Raw genomic sequence first — 18,428 nt, 5'->3', positions numbered from 1 at the left:
GGAAAGAACACAACACGCAGATATTTCCAAATTACGTGAATTGTATATTTCATAAACATAACGAGAATGTCCAATATCATCCAAATTATTTGGAAATATTAAAAGGTATTTACATTGCAAATACATGAAATTACAATGAGTGGGTGTGAAAATAAAGTTTCACGTTGTGCATCAATAAACATAATAAGGGTTAATAATGGGTTATTCACCTGTTCTGGACAAAATTAATTATGACTCTAAATGAGTCGACATTATTATTATCTTGAAAAAACATCAAACATTAGCTCGGATATTTACAGAGAAAAACAAATGCGCATCCTATTTTTTTTCTTTGCATTTCCCAGTTCTATACGTCAACATTTACACAACATTACAATGTCTGCATTAAAATAACTGCTACAAGATCACATGTGAGAGAAGGGCGATTCCAGACACTTGAAATGGCTTATCCAGGTCTCGGGATCCGGAGGAGGGTGTTGAGGCATAATGAAACTGTCTCTAAAAACAACTGTCCAATTTTCTGATCCGTGAAAGAATCCTCACCCCAAGAAAAGTGGTCATCCCATGTTTGTAATTTTAAGTCCTAAAACAGGTAACATATCTCAGGCGGGGGGGGGGAACTTGATAACCCAATCATGTGCAGACAAAGTAGCTTACCACGTCACCGGTAACCTGGACAATATTAAAGCCTCCTTTAAAATTCAGAATTTCAGTCTTTTTCAAGGACGCTCTCATTTACCATGGTGATAACAGACGGAAATTTAAGGGGAATAAAACAGGATAAATTGACAGTGAACTGTCAAAGTCAAAACATAGCTTATACGCCCGACACCTGATGCAAGACTGCAAGTGAAATAGGAGCTAACCCCCCCCCAAAAAAGCCAAAGGCCAAATTGGAATTGCATGTACTTGGCTACGGCTTGTAATTACGCACAAGTCTACGGCTATGGCTGCAGTCACTTCCCATAGAGTCATGTGTAATTCCAAGCTGAAGCCAGTCGTTCTGATACGAACCATGTCTATCCTTCAGTTGACGGTCGTTGGTTGACCCTTACCAAGGCGAGGGTGAATCCAGAGCTAAATTGTTTCGGGGGGGGACAAACTTTTTTGGGAGAGCCAAAACAAATGTCAGACTTGTTTACGAAAAAGGAAATGAAATGGTCTCCCAAAATGGCCCTTCTATCACTGTACTTCAAAACCCCCTAAAAAAGTCTGCTCCCTCCAATCTGCCAATGAGCCAAATTTGGCAGATGCTCATTGACGGGTCATTATCATTTTGAGGGTCATGTATGGACAAATTTTGATAGAAACTATTCCCAGGGTGTTTGGTCTATTGGAAACATTTACAACATTAAAGGTACATGTAAAACATGATTGGTTTGCATTTACAAAAAATTAATACATCTTACATCTAAAAATTAACAATGAAGAAAATCAAGGATTAAATACAAAAATAAGAGTGCATTTAACCACTTCTGCATTTGAAAATTTTGCTTCCTTGAAACACTGTGGCTTTAGATGCAGGCGTGGGTAACTGTCAGTTACACTTAATTATACTTCAATAAAACCAACTCATTTAATACACTTTCCAATGTCAAACAGCACAACACGTTTACACGTTCCTCTTTGCAGCCTGCCAAATCCCTGTGTCCCTATAAGCAATGACATTGCTAAATCACACAAAAGACTGGTGACCACAACAGATAGCGCATTCAATGACTACAGAGTTCAGACTATTTCCAAGGACAAGCGCTCACCACTGGCACAGAGAACCGATGCATGCACACGCATAAACCTTTAAACAGTACTCATCAAGCTGAATTCTGTCAACTTTTAGCAGGACTGGTGTCGTGGCTGGAGTACGGTTCTCCATTTTGACTCCCATTAATATTTAACAGGGAATGGCTGTAGTAGTGGCCTCAATAAACACACACTACATTTTCGGCCGTACCCAAGTAAATTGGACACAGTCTGTCTTCATCAACCATACACCGGTAGAGCCATGTCCCATTTGAGCTTCCAGCGCCATGGCTAGGTCTAATGTCAGCAGGTGCCAACGTATGTGCAACCTGCAAATACTTTGACCTCGCTCTAGACACAAGACTCGGGCATGACCTCGACCTCTAACTAATCAATCAACAAGAAGACAAAAATGCCACTGGTCAAGAGTTGCATTTCAATACACATACAAGTACGTGTACTTCTTGACGCACATGTACAGTTGCTCTCCCAAAACAAGCAACATTTTCTCTACAGCACAAGCTGAAGGTGTCAACAACACGTCCTGCATTACAAAAATCCTGGCAAGTTTGACAGCACTTGGGAGAGTCGCTCGCACTCATTTAACCACAGGACTCGGGGCCCTGAAACAATGCACTCCGAATGTAACGACCACTACACTAGATGCATGCACATGTAGCTGTCACACGAGGAGTGCTAAACCACAGAGTATAAAAAGTTGGACGTTGAAAATTTAGGAAAAGGATGATTGCCACCTGGTGATTACAAAAGTGTGTTAATTTTATGTACATTGTGCAAGATTCCTTCAAAGGCCTCAAACTCAACAGCGGCTCTGTCCACCCGGGGCTCGCTTTTATAAGGTCGAGTCACAACTTTCCAGGGGTTGCCAGTGACAGTTGCCAGACACTCCAGAAAGTGCCAAGGTAAAAAATGCAACATTCCAAAATGAGGTAAGAAAGCCTGGAAGCATTCTCCGGAGGTCTTGCATGAAACACAAAACAATGACTTCCAGACGGATAATCTTTCCATAGAAAACACCCAGAAAGAGAAGAATACGACAAATATACATGGCCTCATACAGAGCCCTTTGGCACATTAATTAAGTAGTGTACATGCATTACACAAATGAGATACTCTTCATATCTCTGTCTGCAGACATGGATGCACAACTCACTCAAGCTTACCATGACTGTTGCTAATACATGTAGTCATGTAGGTAATAGTCCACTTGATATTGTATTGTAGAGAGGACGGCACTGAGACAACCTCTTTGGTGTGAAATTTGAGAAGCACTTGAATACATGTACTGCATAGTCATTACAGTGTACGTGTACCGTTACATGTAAGCACGTTTTAGTTGAAACAGGCATGCAGAGAGAGATACATGTACTATAAAGATATGCACATCGCAGGTGATATAATTACCGGTATATTGCAGTCTCAGTGTGGATGCCAGAGCGATGTTGTAGGTCATTCATTTTCGTTTCCCTATTGCACAAAGCATCCAGAGTAAGGTTAGATTGACACTAACGCCAACAGAGACGAGGCTAGAGTGGCACATCCTTGACCTTACAATATAACTTGAGAACAAAGCTCTCATCCCTTGGGGGAGGAGGTTCCTATGGCTCTGTGCACAAGTGCCCTCCTAAAGGGGGTGCAGAAGGCAGACAGGACCAATTAGGGGCCGTCCATAAAGTACGCACGCAGGGAATGCTGACTTTTTAGACCCCCCTCCCCGTACACGTGGTGTACGCAGTGACTCCAACCACCCCCCCACTCTGTACGTATACACGTTCCACATTTCCGAAAGATGCGGTTTACTAATAATGGGCGTTGGCATGGAAGGATAAATGGTGGGGTGGAAAGAGGAGAATACAGTGTTTTTATTTTGACACACAAAAGCTGATTCTGGTAGTTATTTGTATGAGAAAGTGTACTGATATGATGGTGATTCACAGAATGCAAATTTTCGGTTTGCGTACGGTACACAGTGACTTGAACCCCCTCTACATATGTGTACGCAACGGCACCAACTCCCCTCCCCTCTGTACGCATGGTGTATGCAACGGCACCAACTCCCCTCCCCCCTTGTGTTTAAGTACTTTATGGGCGGCCCCTTACTCGGTACCTACCTTGATTGTAAGAGTGGCAATTACTGATCTCTAAATACATACCAAGTACATAGAACATCCAGATCAAGGACTGAATTCTTCAGAAGGTTGCTTAGCCCTACCGCATGATGTAATTTCATCAAGTTTTGAGATTTGACAGTTTGCTGTCATGCTCCAATGCCATTTCGTAAGGACTGATTTTTTTGTTTAGGTAAGTTTTTATTCCAGAAATATTCCAGAAAAACATCTGCGATAAGTTACTGCATTTCACCCTGTGCAACATCAAAAGCCATAGAAGCCATCTTTGGAGGTATAAAAATCAGATGCATTAACTTCATGGCAATGGGCACGCTCACTGTCCAGTCAGCACATGGAGATCAGTGGTAACGATGAAGAGACCAGAAATAGTTTACCCACTTCTCCCAGTTTACATGAGTTAAATAAATGAAAAATAAAATGCATCAAGCACTAAAATACATGTACACAAGTGGGAAGTCACTGCTAGGTACAATGACCTTTCTTGGTCATGCACAGAGCCCATAGGAAGCACAGTTTTCATAAACTCAATGGTATTAAATCAATTTTCTTCGAAATCAGCTGATTTCAGAATGGTGTTGAAGTCCTTGTGAAAAGTACATCCACTGTGTAGCTCAAAGGGGTCATTGGTATTTTTGACCTGTTGACATCATTGCATCAAACAAGTTCTCAGAGCAGCATTCAGATAGTGTTACTGGCTGATCAGCTGTTGTTGTCAACCTGCTGATGGGCTTGATGATTAACTGACGATTCCAACCCATCACTTCAATGACAGACCCAGTTTGTCACTTTACACACTCATTTGAGTTTAATTCTCCAACTTTCCATTAGAGTCTCTATCTTTGGATGAAGAGGACAAACCTTTGGATGAGGATTGTAAAACTTTGAAGCATCTCAAAATTTTAATGCCAACCATGTGAGGTCGCTGGACCTCAAACCATCCTCTGGAACTCCTGCATGGCAGCTTCCTCGTTAGCCTCCTCCTCAGTCTCAACTCTCAACAGTCTGGGAATAAAGAATATGCAAGTCACACTCGAGGATCTGTAGGTCCCCTTGAGTAGAAGACAAGAGGAGTTTGGTGACATACTGTTATCAGGATGACTGAGTTATGACTTCACAGAGTATTTGACACAAGAACCACAGGCCTGCCAAATTCACGAGTGGTTAGAGCCACAACAAAATTGGACCACAACTGGTTATCCTTAATGTATGATCACGAAGTAAACCCATGGGACCAGCCAATATTTTTGACACGATCAATGGATTAGAAAGCCCTATCAAACAATTCAGATACCTCAGACCATTTCAAGCACTTTCAAATCCTTTGCTGTGAAAACTTCATCTGTTGCCTGGTAAAAAGGCATAATTAAGCTACTACTAGCTTTTTGCCATTAAATTGCCAGGGGGGAAATGCCCAAAAGGCCTCCTGCCAGTTGCATGACAATTTTGACTGAGGAGATATGTGAGACCCCACAGACAAGATACCAGCAGACTTGCAATGCACTTCATTAAGCAACACTCCCCCTACCTCTTTCTGGACACAATTCATCAACACCCACCTTTGGGATCGCCTCCTCATGTAGCTCCTGTAGCGCTTGTAGGCCAGCGTGGACATGAGGGAGGAGACTAAGACAATGCTGAAGGCCAGGACCAGGCCCTGGGCCAGGCTGCTGACGTGCAGGCCCCGGTAGTGGGTGGGTTCGGTGACGGGCGGCCGGGTTACAACTGGAAGCATAGGATCTGGACTGACCGAGCAAACTCTTTGCCTTGGATCTGTGGGAGGGGTGGAGAAGATTCCACAAACGATCCCAAGTCAATGTCGCAGAGCTGTTACTCACATGAACTTGCTTAGCTAAGAAAGAAGGTGCTTAGCAGTAACAAATTATAAGCCAAAATGATGTATAACATCATTCGGCTGAGGTGGAAAGCTTGAGGTAGCACCAGGCAAGGATACGATCTCTTTGTGAGTCTGTATGGTTTTGAAAAGAACCGTGAGGAGTTCCTCACGGTTCTTTTCAAAGAGATCGTATCCTTGCATGGTGCTACCGCAAGCTTTCCACCTTAGTTGTCTGTCACCATGAATAGCTTGAAATCACATCATTCGGCTGGTTTACCGCTGATTTTACCTGCCAAACAAATAGTAATAGTTTGAAATCAATTCCAGTGAGATTTCCATGTCAAATAACAAAGGTCAGATTAACAGAGACACAGAAAATGTCACACTTTCCGACTCCTAATTTCTGGAATTACCCATATACATGTTCACCTGCACTCTTTTCATTGAATGGGTCCTTTCATTGAAGCATCCCATCCATAACTTAGTTTCCTAACATTTGCACAATGGGCAGATATAACATAACCAACAGCATACCGGTACCACCTTTTTCAAATAAGAAATATCAGGAACAAACCATATCTTATGCGCACATCTTTACACATTCAGTTTCATGTAACTGCAGCAGAAATGGCCTGAATTGGCAGTGTTTAATCAGTTTAGCCCAATGACATGTAAACACATAGGGGAATTCTGAACAAAGAAGTTCAGAAACAGACGGACGAATCTGTCGCACAAATCTTGCAAAGAAAATTGACCACCAGGCGTCAGCCATTTATAAAGTTCAACTTTGAAAGGGCTGTGGTATCTTAATGGGTCAGTGTCAAGGGTAAAAAATGATCGTGTGTCCGGGTCCTGTTTGTTGTGGAATACCTCACAACTGGTTGAAACTCTAATATTTCAGCCAAAGAACAAGTAGATCATGGGGCCAGTGCAGTGTTCACAACAACAGATTTCTTTTGTCTTTCTGGAGACATCACTCTGGCTGCTGTATGCAATGAGGCATTCAACGAGTCTTCAGAACCCCAGTAGAGAAACCACTTGAGATGACACCAGGGGGCACATATCTTGACAGGTTTAAGTGGGTAAATTTACAGACTACATGTTGGGGTCAATCCAATTAGACTGTGTGTGTGTCCTTGAGCAACAACATGAACGTGAGTATTTTGCCGCATTGATATCCTAATATCTTATAAAATCTAGCTTTCCTCTGCCCTGGGTGAATGACCGAGATTGATAGCTCCATGCTGTGACTGATTTAGCCATTCATTTATGTTAAAGTTGCAACATCCTGCCGTCTATTCCCACAGGAACTGAAATGTTACCGGTATTAGGCATCATTTATTAGATTGACGAGCAACGTTGTCAATAATGCAATGCCTGCACCCACCATCTGTGTTATATTTTACAATTCCTGAGGACTGCAGGTCGTTATTGCTGTCGTTGCATTCCATTTGCACATCGGAGGCGCCCTCCTGCAGAAACAGGGAGCTGTTCATGGGAAGATCCCGGAATGTTTCAGTTCGGTGTCTCGTCTCCGTGGTGCCGACGGGGGTGTAGCGTAGTGTGCAGCTGGTTGGGCCATAGGCCAGGGCACTCCACCACTGAATGACGTGACTGAATTGCCCCTGAGTTCTGTAAATGCATACTGAGATTTGACCTAAAGAACAGAGAAATAAAGTGAAGATGATTAGTAGCTGTTTTTTATCCTTAAAGCAATTAGGGTACTTAACTAGTACTGATTTAGTTGCTTCCTGCGTCGGTGAATCTTGCAAATCTTTTCTTTTTTTCTGTTATTATTTTTCTTTTTTTGCTTTGGTTCCAGAAGCTGAAAACCAAAATGAAGGCCTCCTTTCTATGGAATCAACATCATGCATTTAAAAACCTTGTTCTAAGCACCTTAAAAATTTCACAGAGGGAACTCTATCGGAAGGAGGAGGGACAAACATGAAATATCCGTTGAAGGGCCAATGCTGAAATGTCAAAAGGCCAGCTTCTTCATTACTGTTGAGTATATCTTAAGTCATGCTGGCTGGCCAGGATTTTAAGGATTCCAAGGACATGTACAATCCCAAGCACTCGAATGATTAATGGAAACTGTAGTCAAAACGGAAATGATAAAGAATATACAGCAAAACCTTCAACCATACCCTACTTCATACAAATTTTTATCTCTAAAAAATTTAAGAAAACCGGTCAAAATATTAATGCATTCATCAAAATCAATACTGAGAGAAAAAAACACTGTTGCTGATATTACTGGACATTAGCATTTTTAGTAATGGTATAAAGTCAAATTTCTGGACGCACCATGGCTAAGATTAGAAGGATGGCTATCGGAGCACACTTTCCCAGCAATGGACCCTGTACAAAGACAGAAATACGTGTACAAATAAAATCACTTTCTGTTACAATATGGTGGTGATCTGCAAATGCTGCACACACATGTAGAACTTGAATGTTGTTTAAAGAGGCACTGGACTCTTCATCCTGTGGCTGATCAAATTTACTGCAGAGAAACCAGTCTGACAAGGCCAGTGCAGTACTTCCTAGAATATGTACATACATGTACATGTACATACCAGTACCAGTATATACCAGCATACCAGTATTTTTAACTACCAGCTCCGCCATTGCCAATCTCTCTTCTGAGTTTCCATCCGCTTTGGCTGGCTGACTAAGCCACCCTCATTGCCACACAAGGTGAAGAAATTACCACAACACTGGAAACATGGGTATTACTTAAAAGATTCATTTTGTACCGTTAGCGTTTTTGGGGTGGGGAATTGTCAGTGTTATTCAGGAGAACAACAGTGGCCAAAAAAATATCAGACCACTGGACTTCTCTGCTCCCATAATTACCGGTATTGCAAGTGGCTCCAAACAACAAGACCAAACAATTTCTGCAGTGCAAGCATGAGGTCTCTATCCACAGGTGCTGCACTAATAGATACAAAAAGAGCACTTTCCTAGTTTTAACCCATCTTTTGAATGAAAACTATGAACAATATTCCCATCTTGGTTTTAATTTTCTCTACTTTTTTTCCATGCGCCAGTGCATCAAAAGTTCAGCAAATTTGCTTTCCTCATTAGCAAACTATCATTATCCTCTTCTTCAAATTTCACAAATGTATTTCATTTTCAACAAATTATATTTCAAGTCCCTTATAGGCCTTTTTATCCAAAATGGTTTTATCATTATCTTAAGTTTATTAACAATTTGCTGTTGAATAAACTTCCCTCGATCAAGCTTTTGGGCTGCAACAGGAGAGTGAGATAAACCATTTACATGAACTACCTGTAGCACTGATAATATTACCAACCACATCATTATTAACCCGTAGAATAATGGTTGAATATATTTCATTGCAGTTCGGGATGAATTGCTAACACACATACCTGCATATGTACATGTACTGTATAATGGTAAACCGCCATCTGTAATGAACTTGGTATCAAAGTCAATAACAAATCCCCCTCCCCCACAATAAAACCCTGAAGCTCCAATGGCAATGAACCATACAGGAACTGGGTACGGTTGTACCTGTATATTTACAAGTATTTATTCCAGAGCCAAGTGCAGACAAAGCCACTTGCACCATATGTTTTTGCTCATTTTGAATTTTATGAATTTTTAATGAATGTATATACCAAGCAAGATATGGGACGGAGGGGTACCCCCCCTTACCTGTCCAATCCCTATACACACTCTAGACTATTGTTAACTAACACATCCCCCCCCCCGAAGTCTGTGAAGAATTCCTGAGATTCCGATCAAACAATGACCAACACAAAGGCAGGGGGGTTCTCTCCGTTCTATATCTTGCTTCAAATGTGAATGTAGGTCAAGTTTATACAGTACATGTATACATACATTTACTTGTACAAATGTACAGGCACATGTACCCGGTACATAACATCTCTGCATGGAACATCCAAAGTTGACCCTGATGTCAAGACATGCTTGGTATGCACAGATTCCTCATAGTGATATTTTAAATTTAATTACTCAGATTTTCAGTATTTGACACTTTCCAAATTATGTAAATAGAACACTCCTGAACAAACCACAATCTCTCTCTCTGGTGACGTGCCTCGTTTTTGCAGAGCGGGTCATATTTAACAAAACTGCCACAAACTGCTTGCCAATACGGATCAAACTCCCCCCCCAAAAAAAAACATACACAGAGAAGTATCTTTCTTAAAGATACAAACTAAATTCAAACCCAATTGGCTGGACTCAACCATCCTACACATTCACGCTACACTTTGACAGGCTCAATGTATTCAAATTTTTGTTTCTGTTCCCCAAAAAATACTTTGGCAATTCTTCCAAAATATTGATTATAAAAATCCAAGTCTAGACAGCAAAATATTCCACAGCACAGGGCAAAACAACAATTGAGATGTACATGTATGTGATGCAATGAGACATGACAAGATATGTCCAGGCAGTGAAACATTCTACAACCTGACAACCACTCTTCACATGTAAAAGTTCCTGTCACACATACCTACAAACAACATCATGTAACCAGTAATACAGAGATTTGGTGACAGGCTTTTTTGTCCCTCTTTTCAACAGCCCCTATGCTTATCAGCACAAAAGCTCCCTGACCCTAGGGGAGGATTTCTATCAAGTGATACCGCCTGCCTGAGTGATTGGAATATTTGGACTTATTCAGCTGTTAATAATTCCAATGGATAACAGGGATGGCAGGGGAAAAGTAAATAAATGTGCATGGTTGTTGCAGGGTCAGGAAATGAAACTTCACATTGACTCATGCGCTCTCTTCCTGTAGAAATGACTCGACTGTAACTTACATGTACGTACCTAAGAATTCTCCAAAGGTTTCTGTAATATTTTGTAACATGTTAAGGCAAACAGTTGGGGTTTGTGGTATAGTGTTAAATCTATGAAAACCAAAAAAAATAATAAAACAGGAGCCGTTTACAAAGTACGTGTATTACATGTACATGCATGTAAACATGCAAAATGTCTGCCGGTATGTTTAAGACCCTCCCATGTACACTGTACATGTACGCATTGCATATTCAGTGGTTCTGACCGTCTCATACATGCATAAAACATGCAAGTGATTTTTGAGTGTATCAAAGCTGTTTGTGGTATGTATGGTTCATGTAAAACATTATGTACATATTCTCAGCCTATTTCAAAAAATTATTCATTTACTGCAAGACTCATTCAAATTTGTTTTAAATGGAATGTTCCTTTAAATATCTGCCTTCGAAAGTCTGAAGAAACAGGTACCGGAACCGTCTCTTTGATTTCCTTGTTTCAGTAGTCATTCACGTATTTTGTTTCATCCATTGAGATGTGTCAGAGGCTTGAGTAATATCCGTAAGTTGATCAAGAATTCAATTTTGAGCAACGGTACCAACCAGCAGTTTCAATATGCTTTCATTTCACTGTTTTGATTCATGCACGGTTATTTGCATGGTTGCAACCATCAGTGTGTATGTTCTTGGAAAGAAAAATAAAAAATAAATGCACCGGGAAAAAAATACATGTTAACTTTCGTTTCGGTCACATGCATGTCCTGTACATATGTACTGTACATTTACCGTACATCTACAGGTATCTTTGGCAAAATGATGCATGTAGGGCCTATCTTTATGTGTACTTATGTAAATGGTTTGTACAGGAGAGAAATACAGAAAAAAAAGGGACTGCAAAAGAAAACTAAAACAAAATTATTTTCATGTTAAAATGAGTCAAATTTGTTATTTCTACCCGAAAGTTGTTAATGTTTCATATGGAATACTTTTTGGCTGAAATTTGAGAAGACAAACAACAGGTTCATTGCACATGTGGATGTACATTGCACATGTGGATGTACATTGCACATGTGCATGTACATTGCACATGTGCATGTACGTGTAACTGTACCAGTGCATGTACATGTAGAGAGTAAACATGCTTATGTATACTGTACGCGTGCATGTGTGTACTGCAAAGCAATGTGTAACATACATGTATGCATATGCCTTAGACCTTCTCCCACCAACATGTACATTGTAAATGTGCGTATACAGTATGTAAGGTTTAACGGAATTCCCATATCTGACTCATTCGGTTTTCCATATGCATCAGTAAATTGGCATTGTAAACGCAAACAAAACAATGAAAACAAAGATACAACTGCTACCTGTATTTTCATATTCAACTCACGCCACAGCACAATTAACATAGAATGTTAGACAAATCCCCTGTACACCTGTATGTACAAGGATCTTGATGATTTTTTGTAGGGAGGTACATGTACCATATATGTACATGTAGCTATTCCAGTCTTTATTACTGCACACAGGGCTTGATGCCTCTTGAAAGCTGAAGTGCAGAAAATGTTACCATTTTTATTTTTGCACAATGAAGGATTCTGTCAGATTCAGGAAGGTTCCTTTAAAATCACAGGGACTTGTCTTAGATATAAAATAAAAACTAAATACGACCGCTTGGCCTAAGATGAAATGCCAACCTGCAAGACTCAATTCTTGGAGAATTCCTTTCCTCTAAAGGATAACGACCACTGGCCTGACTGAAGCATTTCTTCCATGACTTTGAGGTATTAGTTGAGGTATCAGACATGTACATGGACATACCAGTTAATGTAAATGACTTTTCACACAATATGCTAGGGAATCAGGCATGCCGATATTCTACATGTACATGTACCACTCAAAATGCTGACAAGTCAGTGGCTATTGCTGTATATGTGGGCCCGATATCTTACCTTTTCCGAAAGTCATAACCTTCAGCTAAAATGCACATAGTGCTGTCTGCAAAATGTCAATATTTATCGTTCATGTTTGTCCTCCTAACATCAAGGAAGGAATTTGTCATGGATAGGATTTTGAGAAGCTGAATATTTCACTACCTTACTGTGCTGGAGATCTTTTTCCCATCTCTCTCACCTGACACAAATGACACTTCACTGGACTGGTAGCTTTCGCTTGAACCAGTCTGTCCTTCGCTGGAAACCACATGCAAACATGTCACTTGGACGACATAAACAACCGATTCTTTCAAGTTCCTCAGCTTAAATGTTCCGGCGGGAGATAATCTTTGCTCAACGGTCGAAAAGGACGGCGTCTCCTGCTTAAAGTGACGCAGGTCGCAGTATGAGACGTAAATATGAGCAGCAATTGTCCAAGTGATGACAGTGACATTGTCTTCTGTGTCCTCCTCCACGCAGACAAACACGCCATCAAAGAAATCTTGAGACAAATATAAAGAAATCAAACAACATGAACTGTAAAATTAACTCAACAATGAAAGCCTAGGACTGGTGCGCACAGTATCTAAAAACAGCACTCCAATTTTTTACATCACAGCCGTCGTCTCATTCAAACAATACACATTAACTATATAAATGTATGTACATGTATGTACCGTAATTGCAGCAATTATGACAGTGAATAATGAGTGTCAAGTGCACTTTAGATTTACACATCAGTCACCTATGATCACCGTCATCACATTTCATTTCCTTCAATTTATTATTTCACAGGCTGCACACGGACAGACGTACATACTATACAGTAACAACGTTACAAACACTACATGGAGATAAAATAATAAACAGAACTGAGCACAGACCTGTCGGATCACTTTAAGCGAACTTAATCACTATGTAATTACTCTCCAACAAATAAAACATAGAAACAATAAACCCCAACAGACAAATAGTTATAAAATTAAAATGAAAACATTCTCTCTCCAAGCCCTACGTGTAGATGAAACTTAAAGAGGCATCTTAATTCTAAGTAGAAATAAATATTAAAAATGGTGTTCACACCACACTAAACATTTTCGACGTTCGAAATGCACTGTGGGTGTGGATGACATACATGCAATGCATTTTATGCACATCCCTATGGCAGAAGTGTACCTGCAAAACGTTAATCTGTTTCCATCTTACTTCATACTCCAATTCAAGCCATCCCCTTCTAACAAAGCGTTGCATTATTGATTTGGGACGAAGACATTCACAAACTTCGATGTTTAAAGGTTGGTAAAGAAGGAAAATTCAAAGAATTCCTTCCAACAATACTACTTTTTGTCACAGACCGTGCTTTGACTAACCATGAATATTAATGTTCTAGTTATTGGCCAATCAAAATTACGACTTGCAGCTCATTCATCCCGCTTTGACCAGTCACGTTCATTTTCAGCCTGTAGAGTGACTAGTGCCCTTAAAAAAGGGCAATTTAGGGTGATTTGTTCTTACAAATATTTGAAAATGTATTTGAAAATGTTTCTTGTATAATCTGACAATACGCATGCATCTGTGAGTTGATGAGCAGATACACAAAAAATATTTAGTAGAAAACTGTAACTTAATTTTTGACTGGTTCACTTCCCCCATAGGGTGGTGCATAAAATACATTGCTTGTTTGTCATCCACACCCATAATGCATTGCGAACATCGAAAAGGTTTATTTAAACTGGGATTGGCCTACGTACTAAGAAGTTACATCATTCTTTCCTCAACTTGCTCATAGGCCTATTTTGTACAATATGTGTAGGATATTTCTATATTTCATGTATATACATGTAAAAAGAACAAATTAGGCCCCTAAAGATTAATGGCAACTTCTTCATGTTCTTGGTAACTTCAGCTCACAGCGAACGGGAAGAGTTCCATACATACGGATGTCAGTAATTATTCCCTGCAGTAACAGTAGTGTAGTGGCCTACTACTGTCGGAAAGCAAAAACATGTCCAGAAAAGTTCAATTTAGAGGGGAAAAAAACCAAGTCGTTTACTTAGGCCCTACTTAGAAAACAGAATTTTTCAGACGGTTTGTGCACAGGGTATTAAGCGGCGTTTGTAGATGGAACTGTTGCCCAGCTTACATTAAAGTAACGTTATTAACAAATTCACAATAAAGAATATCTGTCACGAAACTGGTGCAGCTCAACTGCACTGCCACGATTAAAGGCCTGGCAATCTGTACGTACGTACCTGGGCTGTTCGTTAACACTGAAGAAGAACACATTTCAATTACGAAACCAAAGCAGATTGCTGTCGCTAACAGCATAGTGGTCTTACCACACCATTGGGCCACTAGTCCCACAAGTGGACAGACACATAATAACTGCCGAAATGCAAATATACAGGAAAATTTGAGAGCATATTTCTTCTGTCCGGGAACTCAGCTACAATGTACAGCTGATAGCTATTGTGAGGGCTTGCACCTGCTGGTATACAAACGTATGTTATGTGCGTGCGGAGTGGGGCTAGCTCGCATGTATGCTGCACACGAGCGGATACCAGTAACGTCTTAACAAGCAAGCGCGAGCGCATTCCAAACTTTAAAAAAGAAAACTTAACAGTTGATGGATTTTCTATCACAAAATTCAGTAATTAGTTCTTGAAACCTTTCTTATTGAAATACAGACCTTATTGTTGTATTTACATCATTTTTTATGAAATTAAAAACGTGGAAATTTAGGGGAAGGATCATTATAGCCCCACACATAGGGCTGTAGTGGCTCTCTTTTACAATCTCTTATCTGTGGCGGTGGCGACAGACAAGAGACAAATTGTAAAACTGAGCAGCCCTACGGACGTGGGGCTTAATGAAAAGACTGCGGAGCATCAGTAACTCGCTGGAATTCCCCATGAAAAGAAGAGAATCATAGAGCGGATCCAGAACCAATTTTAAGAGAGGCAGTTTGTTCAGGGGGACTTGTAGATTTCTTTAAGGGGGGGTACGCCACTACACGCCGAATGGCAAAAATGACCGTTACATTTTATGTGTGGTTAAATGCATTGCAAGTACAGAAATATCTTGGAAAATTAAGGCTATGAATAATATCACAAAATGGATGTCACTGGAAATTTCCAGTGCCACTTCTCAGTCGAAGCTAAATTTTGTTGCATCATTTTCTACTGGTTGACAAACTAAGGGTGACCGTCAAAATGCAAAAGAACAATTAAAGAGTGTTTCGAAATCTCAACCCGGGCAGTCTGAGCTTTTGAAAGGGATCAGGTCAACTCGGACCCAAACCAACTCGGACCCATTCCAACTCGGACCCACGCCAACTCGGACCAAATACTAACTCGGATCCATGACCATCTCGGACCCACAACCAGCTCGGACCCACGCCAACTCGGACCCACGCCATTTCGGACCCACCTCGAGTCAACTCGGACCTACTGAGTCTTATGGTTGTATTACACGAAATACGCGCCCGTATACCGAAATAGCGCCGACTCTTGAACCTCGCGAAGAGGTTGGTCTTCATTTTTTCGCTGGAAATTCAAGATTATTTTTTTCCGCTGGAAATTCAAGATTATGGCCAGATCGATCACTTTTCGTTTCAATTTTATGAACTTTTTTATTCGCCTTTTCCCGAAGATACCCCCCTAATAGTAGTAAAAGTATGCGCTCATATGAATGTAGCCGCCTGCCTCTATCCAAAATAGGCCCGCATTGTGGGGCTTTTTGTGAAAGAAATACTCTGAACCGGAAACTATCAATCCCAAATTCGGGATTTATATAAATAATCCTATGATCCCTCGTGATTACGGCACGTCTTATTGTGAAAAATAAGAAACCGTGGGATCAAAAAATATTAATAATGAGCTCCCGAGCAGACATACGACGCTTCAAAACCGTCTCCAAGTTTAAGCCAATGGGAAATATTCCACATTTTTATTTTAAAATGGTTTGAATTGTGTTGTTCGAAATTACCAACCTATTTGCGTTATTTGGACAGTCAGTTTAGGCCTGTATGGATGAATTCCTTCATCTGCCTAAATCTTGCCGGTATTTGGGGGGGTGGGCAAGGTGGAGGTGTAAGACTTGCCAGGCCAAAAAAAATTGGAAAGTGAGGTGGGGGATAACACCTTTACACACTATACAAGTTCAATGTTCGTGACAGTGATGTATATCTGCAGTATCTGTTGTACGTATGGAGCATCTCTTATGTACATCAGAAGGGCCTATCTGTGGCTTTTTATTTCAACAAAAACTTTGGGGAAAGTTAATTCGATTTCTTTTGATCTTGGAGTGCCAAAAAAACTTCGGAGAAAGGGCGTCAATGATTTGGTACTGTCAATCACACTCCAAAAGCTGCTCCCATTGGTTGTCCGAAGCTCCCACTCCCGATCATAGGGTTTCAAGAATGGAAGGTGACAAAATCAGTCTTTGTAGTCAATCACGCCGGTACCTCGGAAGCTGAAACCTGATTAAGATTCCAGATTACAAGCGGCAAAAAAGACATCAAAGGAAATGTGCCTCCATAAAAATACGACGCTCGTTGGTTACTTATCACTTGTTCCAAGACATGACTGATATCAAATCTAGTTTTTAACCACCATGCCAGTTCAAACTCGAAAACGGAGAAATTCTGGGAAGCCTGTGCCACTGTTTCCCTGCATAACGTGTATAGAGGACGTTACAGCTGGGCAGCGTGCAGTTGCAAAGGTGTCATTTACCAAATGCTAAAATGTAAAAGAGGACAAAATAAAATTTTTCAACAAGTTAATCACGCTCCTGGGGTTGGGTCCGAGTTGACTCAGGGGGGTCCGAGTTGGTCGTGGGTCCGGGTTAGTATTGGGGCCGGGGCCGAGTTGGCATGGGTCCAAGTTGGTCGCTGGTCCGTGTTGGCATGGGTCCGACTTGGCATGGGTCCGAGCTGGTTTGGGTCCGAGTTGACTCGAAACCTTTTGAAACGTCTTTGCTGGGTGCGGACATATGGGATCAGGTCAACTCGGACCCAAACCAACTCGGACCCACGCCAACTCGGACCCACGCCGTTTCGGACCCACCTCGAGTCAACTCGGACCCACTGAGTCTTATGGTTGCATTACACCAAATACGCGCCCGTAGACCGAAATAGCGCTGACTCTTGAACCTCGCGAAGAGGTTGGCCTTCATTTTTTCGTTGGAAATTCAAGATTATGGACAGATCGATCACTTTTCGTTTCAATTTTATGAACTTTTTTATTCGTCTTTTCCCGAAGATACCCCCTAATAGTAGTAAAACTATGCGCTCATATGAATGTAGCCGCCTTCCTCTATCCAAAATAGGCCCGCGTTGTGGGGCTTTTTGTGAAAGAAATACTCTGAACCGGAAACTATCAATCCCAAATTCGGGATTTATATAAATAATTCTATGATCCGTCGTGATTATGGCACGTCTTATTGTAGAAAATAACAAACCGTGGGATCACAAAATATTAATAATGAGCTCGCGAGCAGACACACGACGCTTCAAAACCGTCTCCAAGTTTAAGCCAATAGGAAATATTCCACATTTTTTATTTTAAAATGATTTGATTTGTGTTGTTCGAAATTACCAACCTATTTGCGTTATTTGGACAGTCAGTTAAGGCCTGTATGGATGAATTCCTCCATCTTGCCGGTATTGGGGGTGGGGAGAGAATGGGGCAAGGTGGAGGTGTAAGACTTGCCAGGCCAAAAAAAAATTTAAAAGTGGGGTGGAGGATAACACCATTAGACACTGTAAAGGGCCAATGTTCGTGACATTGATGTGTATCTGCAGTATCTGTTGTACGTATGCAGCATCTCTTATTGTACATCAGAAGGGCCTATCTGTGGCATTTTATTGCAACAAAAACTTTGGGGGCTGTTTGGTGAAAGTTCATTCGATTTCTGCTAGTGATTTGGATCTAGAAAACGGAGAGATTCTGGGAAGCCTGTGCCACTGTC

General features: G+C 40.9%; 1 protein-coding gene across 1 annotated transcript; it reads right to left on the bottom strand.

The window, feature by feature from the left end:
• Window positions 1-23: 23 nt before the first annotated feature.
• Window positions 24-14,959, bottom strand: LOC110978485 (uncharacterized). The gene is made up of 6 exons (XM_022233519.2): window positions 14,711-14,959; window positions 12,658-12,960; window positions 8,032-8,085; window positions 7,112-7,381; window positions 5,447-5,660; window positions 24-4,892 (listed from the first exon to the last, which is right to left on the bottom strand). The coding sequence occupies exons 1-6, from the start codon at window positions 14,784-14,786 to the stop codon at window positions 4,820-4,822; spliced, it is 990 nt and encodes a 329-aa protein (XP_022089211.2). The 5' UTR covers window positions 14,787-14,959; the 3' UTR covers window positions 24-4,819.
• Window positions 14,960-18,428: the final 3,469 nt, after the last annotated feature.

Source organism: Acanthaster planci, linkage group LG12 (assembly GCF_054643075.1).
Source record: "Acanthaster planci isolate LZ-2023a linkage group LG12, COTS_SCS, whole genome shotgun sequence".
NCBI lineage: Eukaryota > Metazoa > Echinodermata > Asteroidea > Valvatida > Acanthasteridae > Acanthaster > Acanthaster planci.
Note: the sequence above shows the minus strand (reverse complement) of the source record. Positions and strands in the feature narration are given on the sequence as shown.

Bases quoted from the DNA above. Each gene is read 5' to 3' on its own strand.
- LOC110978485 (XM_022233519.2), bottom strand. From the start codon at position 14,786: ATGCTGTTAGCGACAGCAATCTGCTTTGGTTTCGTAATTGAAATGTGT. The intron at 8,086-12,657 runs GTGAGAGAGATG...GTCTTTGTACAG, and splicing joins TGAAGTGTCATTTGTGTCAG to GGTCCATTGCTGGGAAAGTG. The intron at 4,893-5,446 runs GTGGGTGTTGAT...CTTTATTCCCAG, and splicing joins ATGAGGAGGCGATCCCAAAG to ACTGTTGAGAGTTGAGACTG.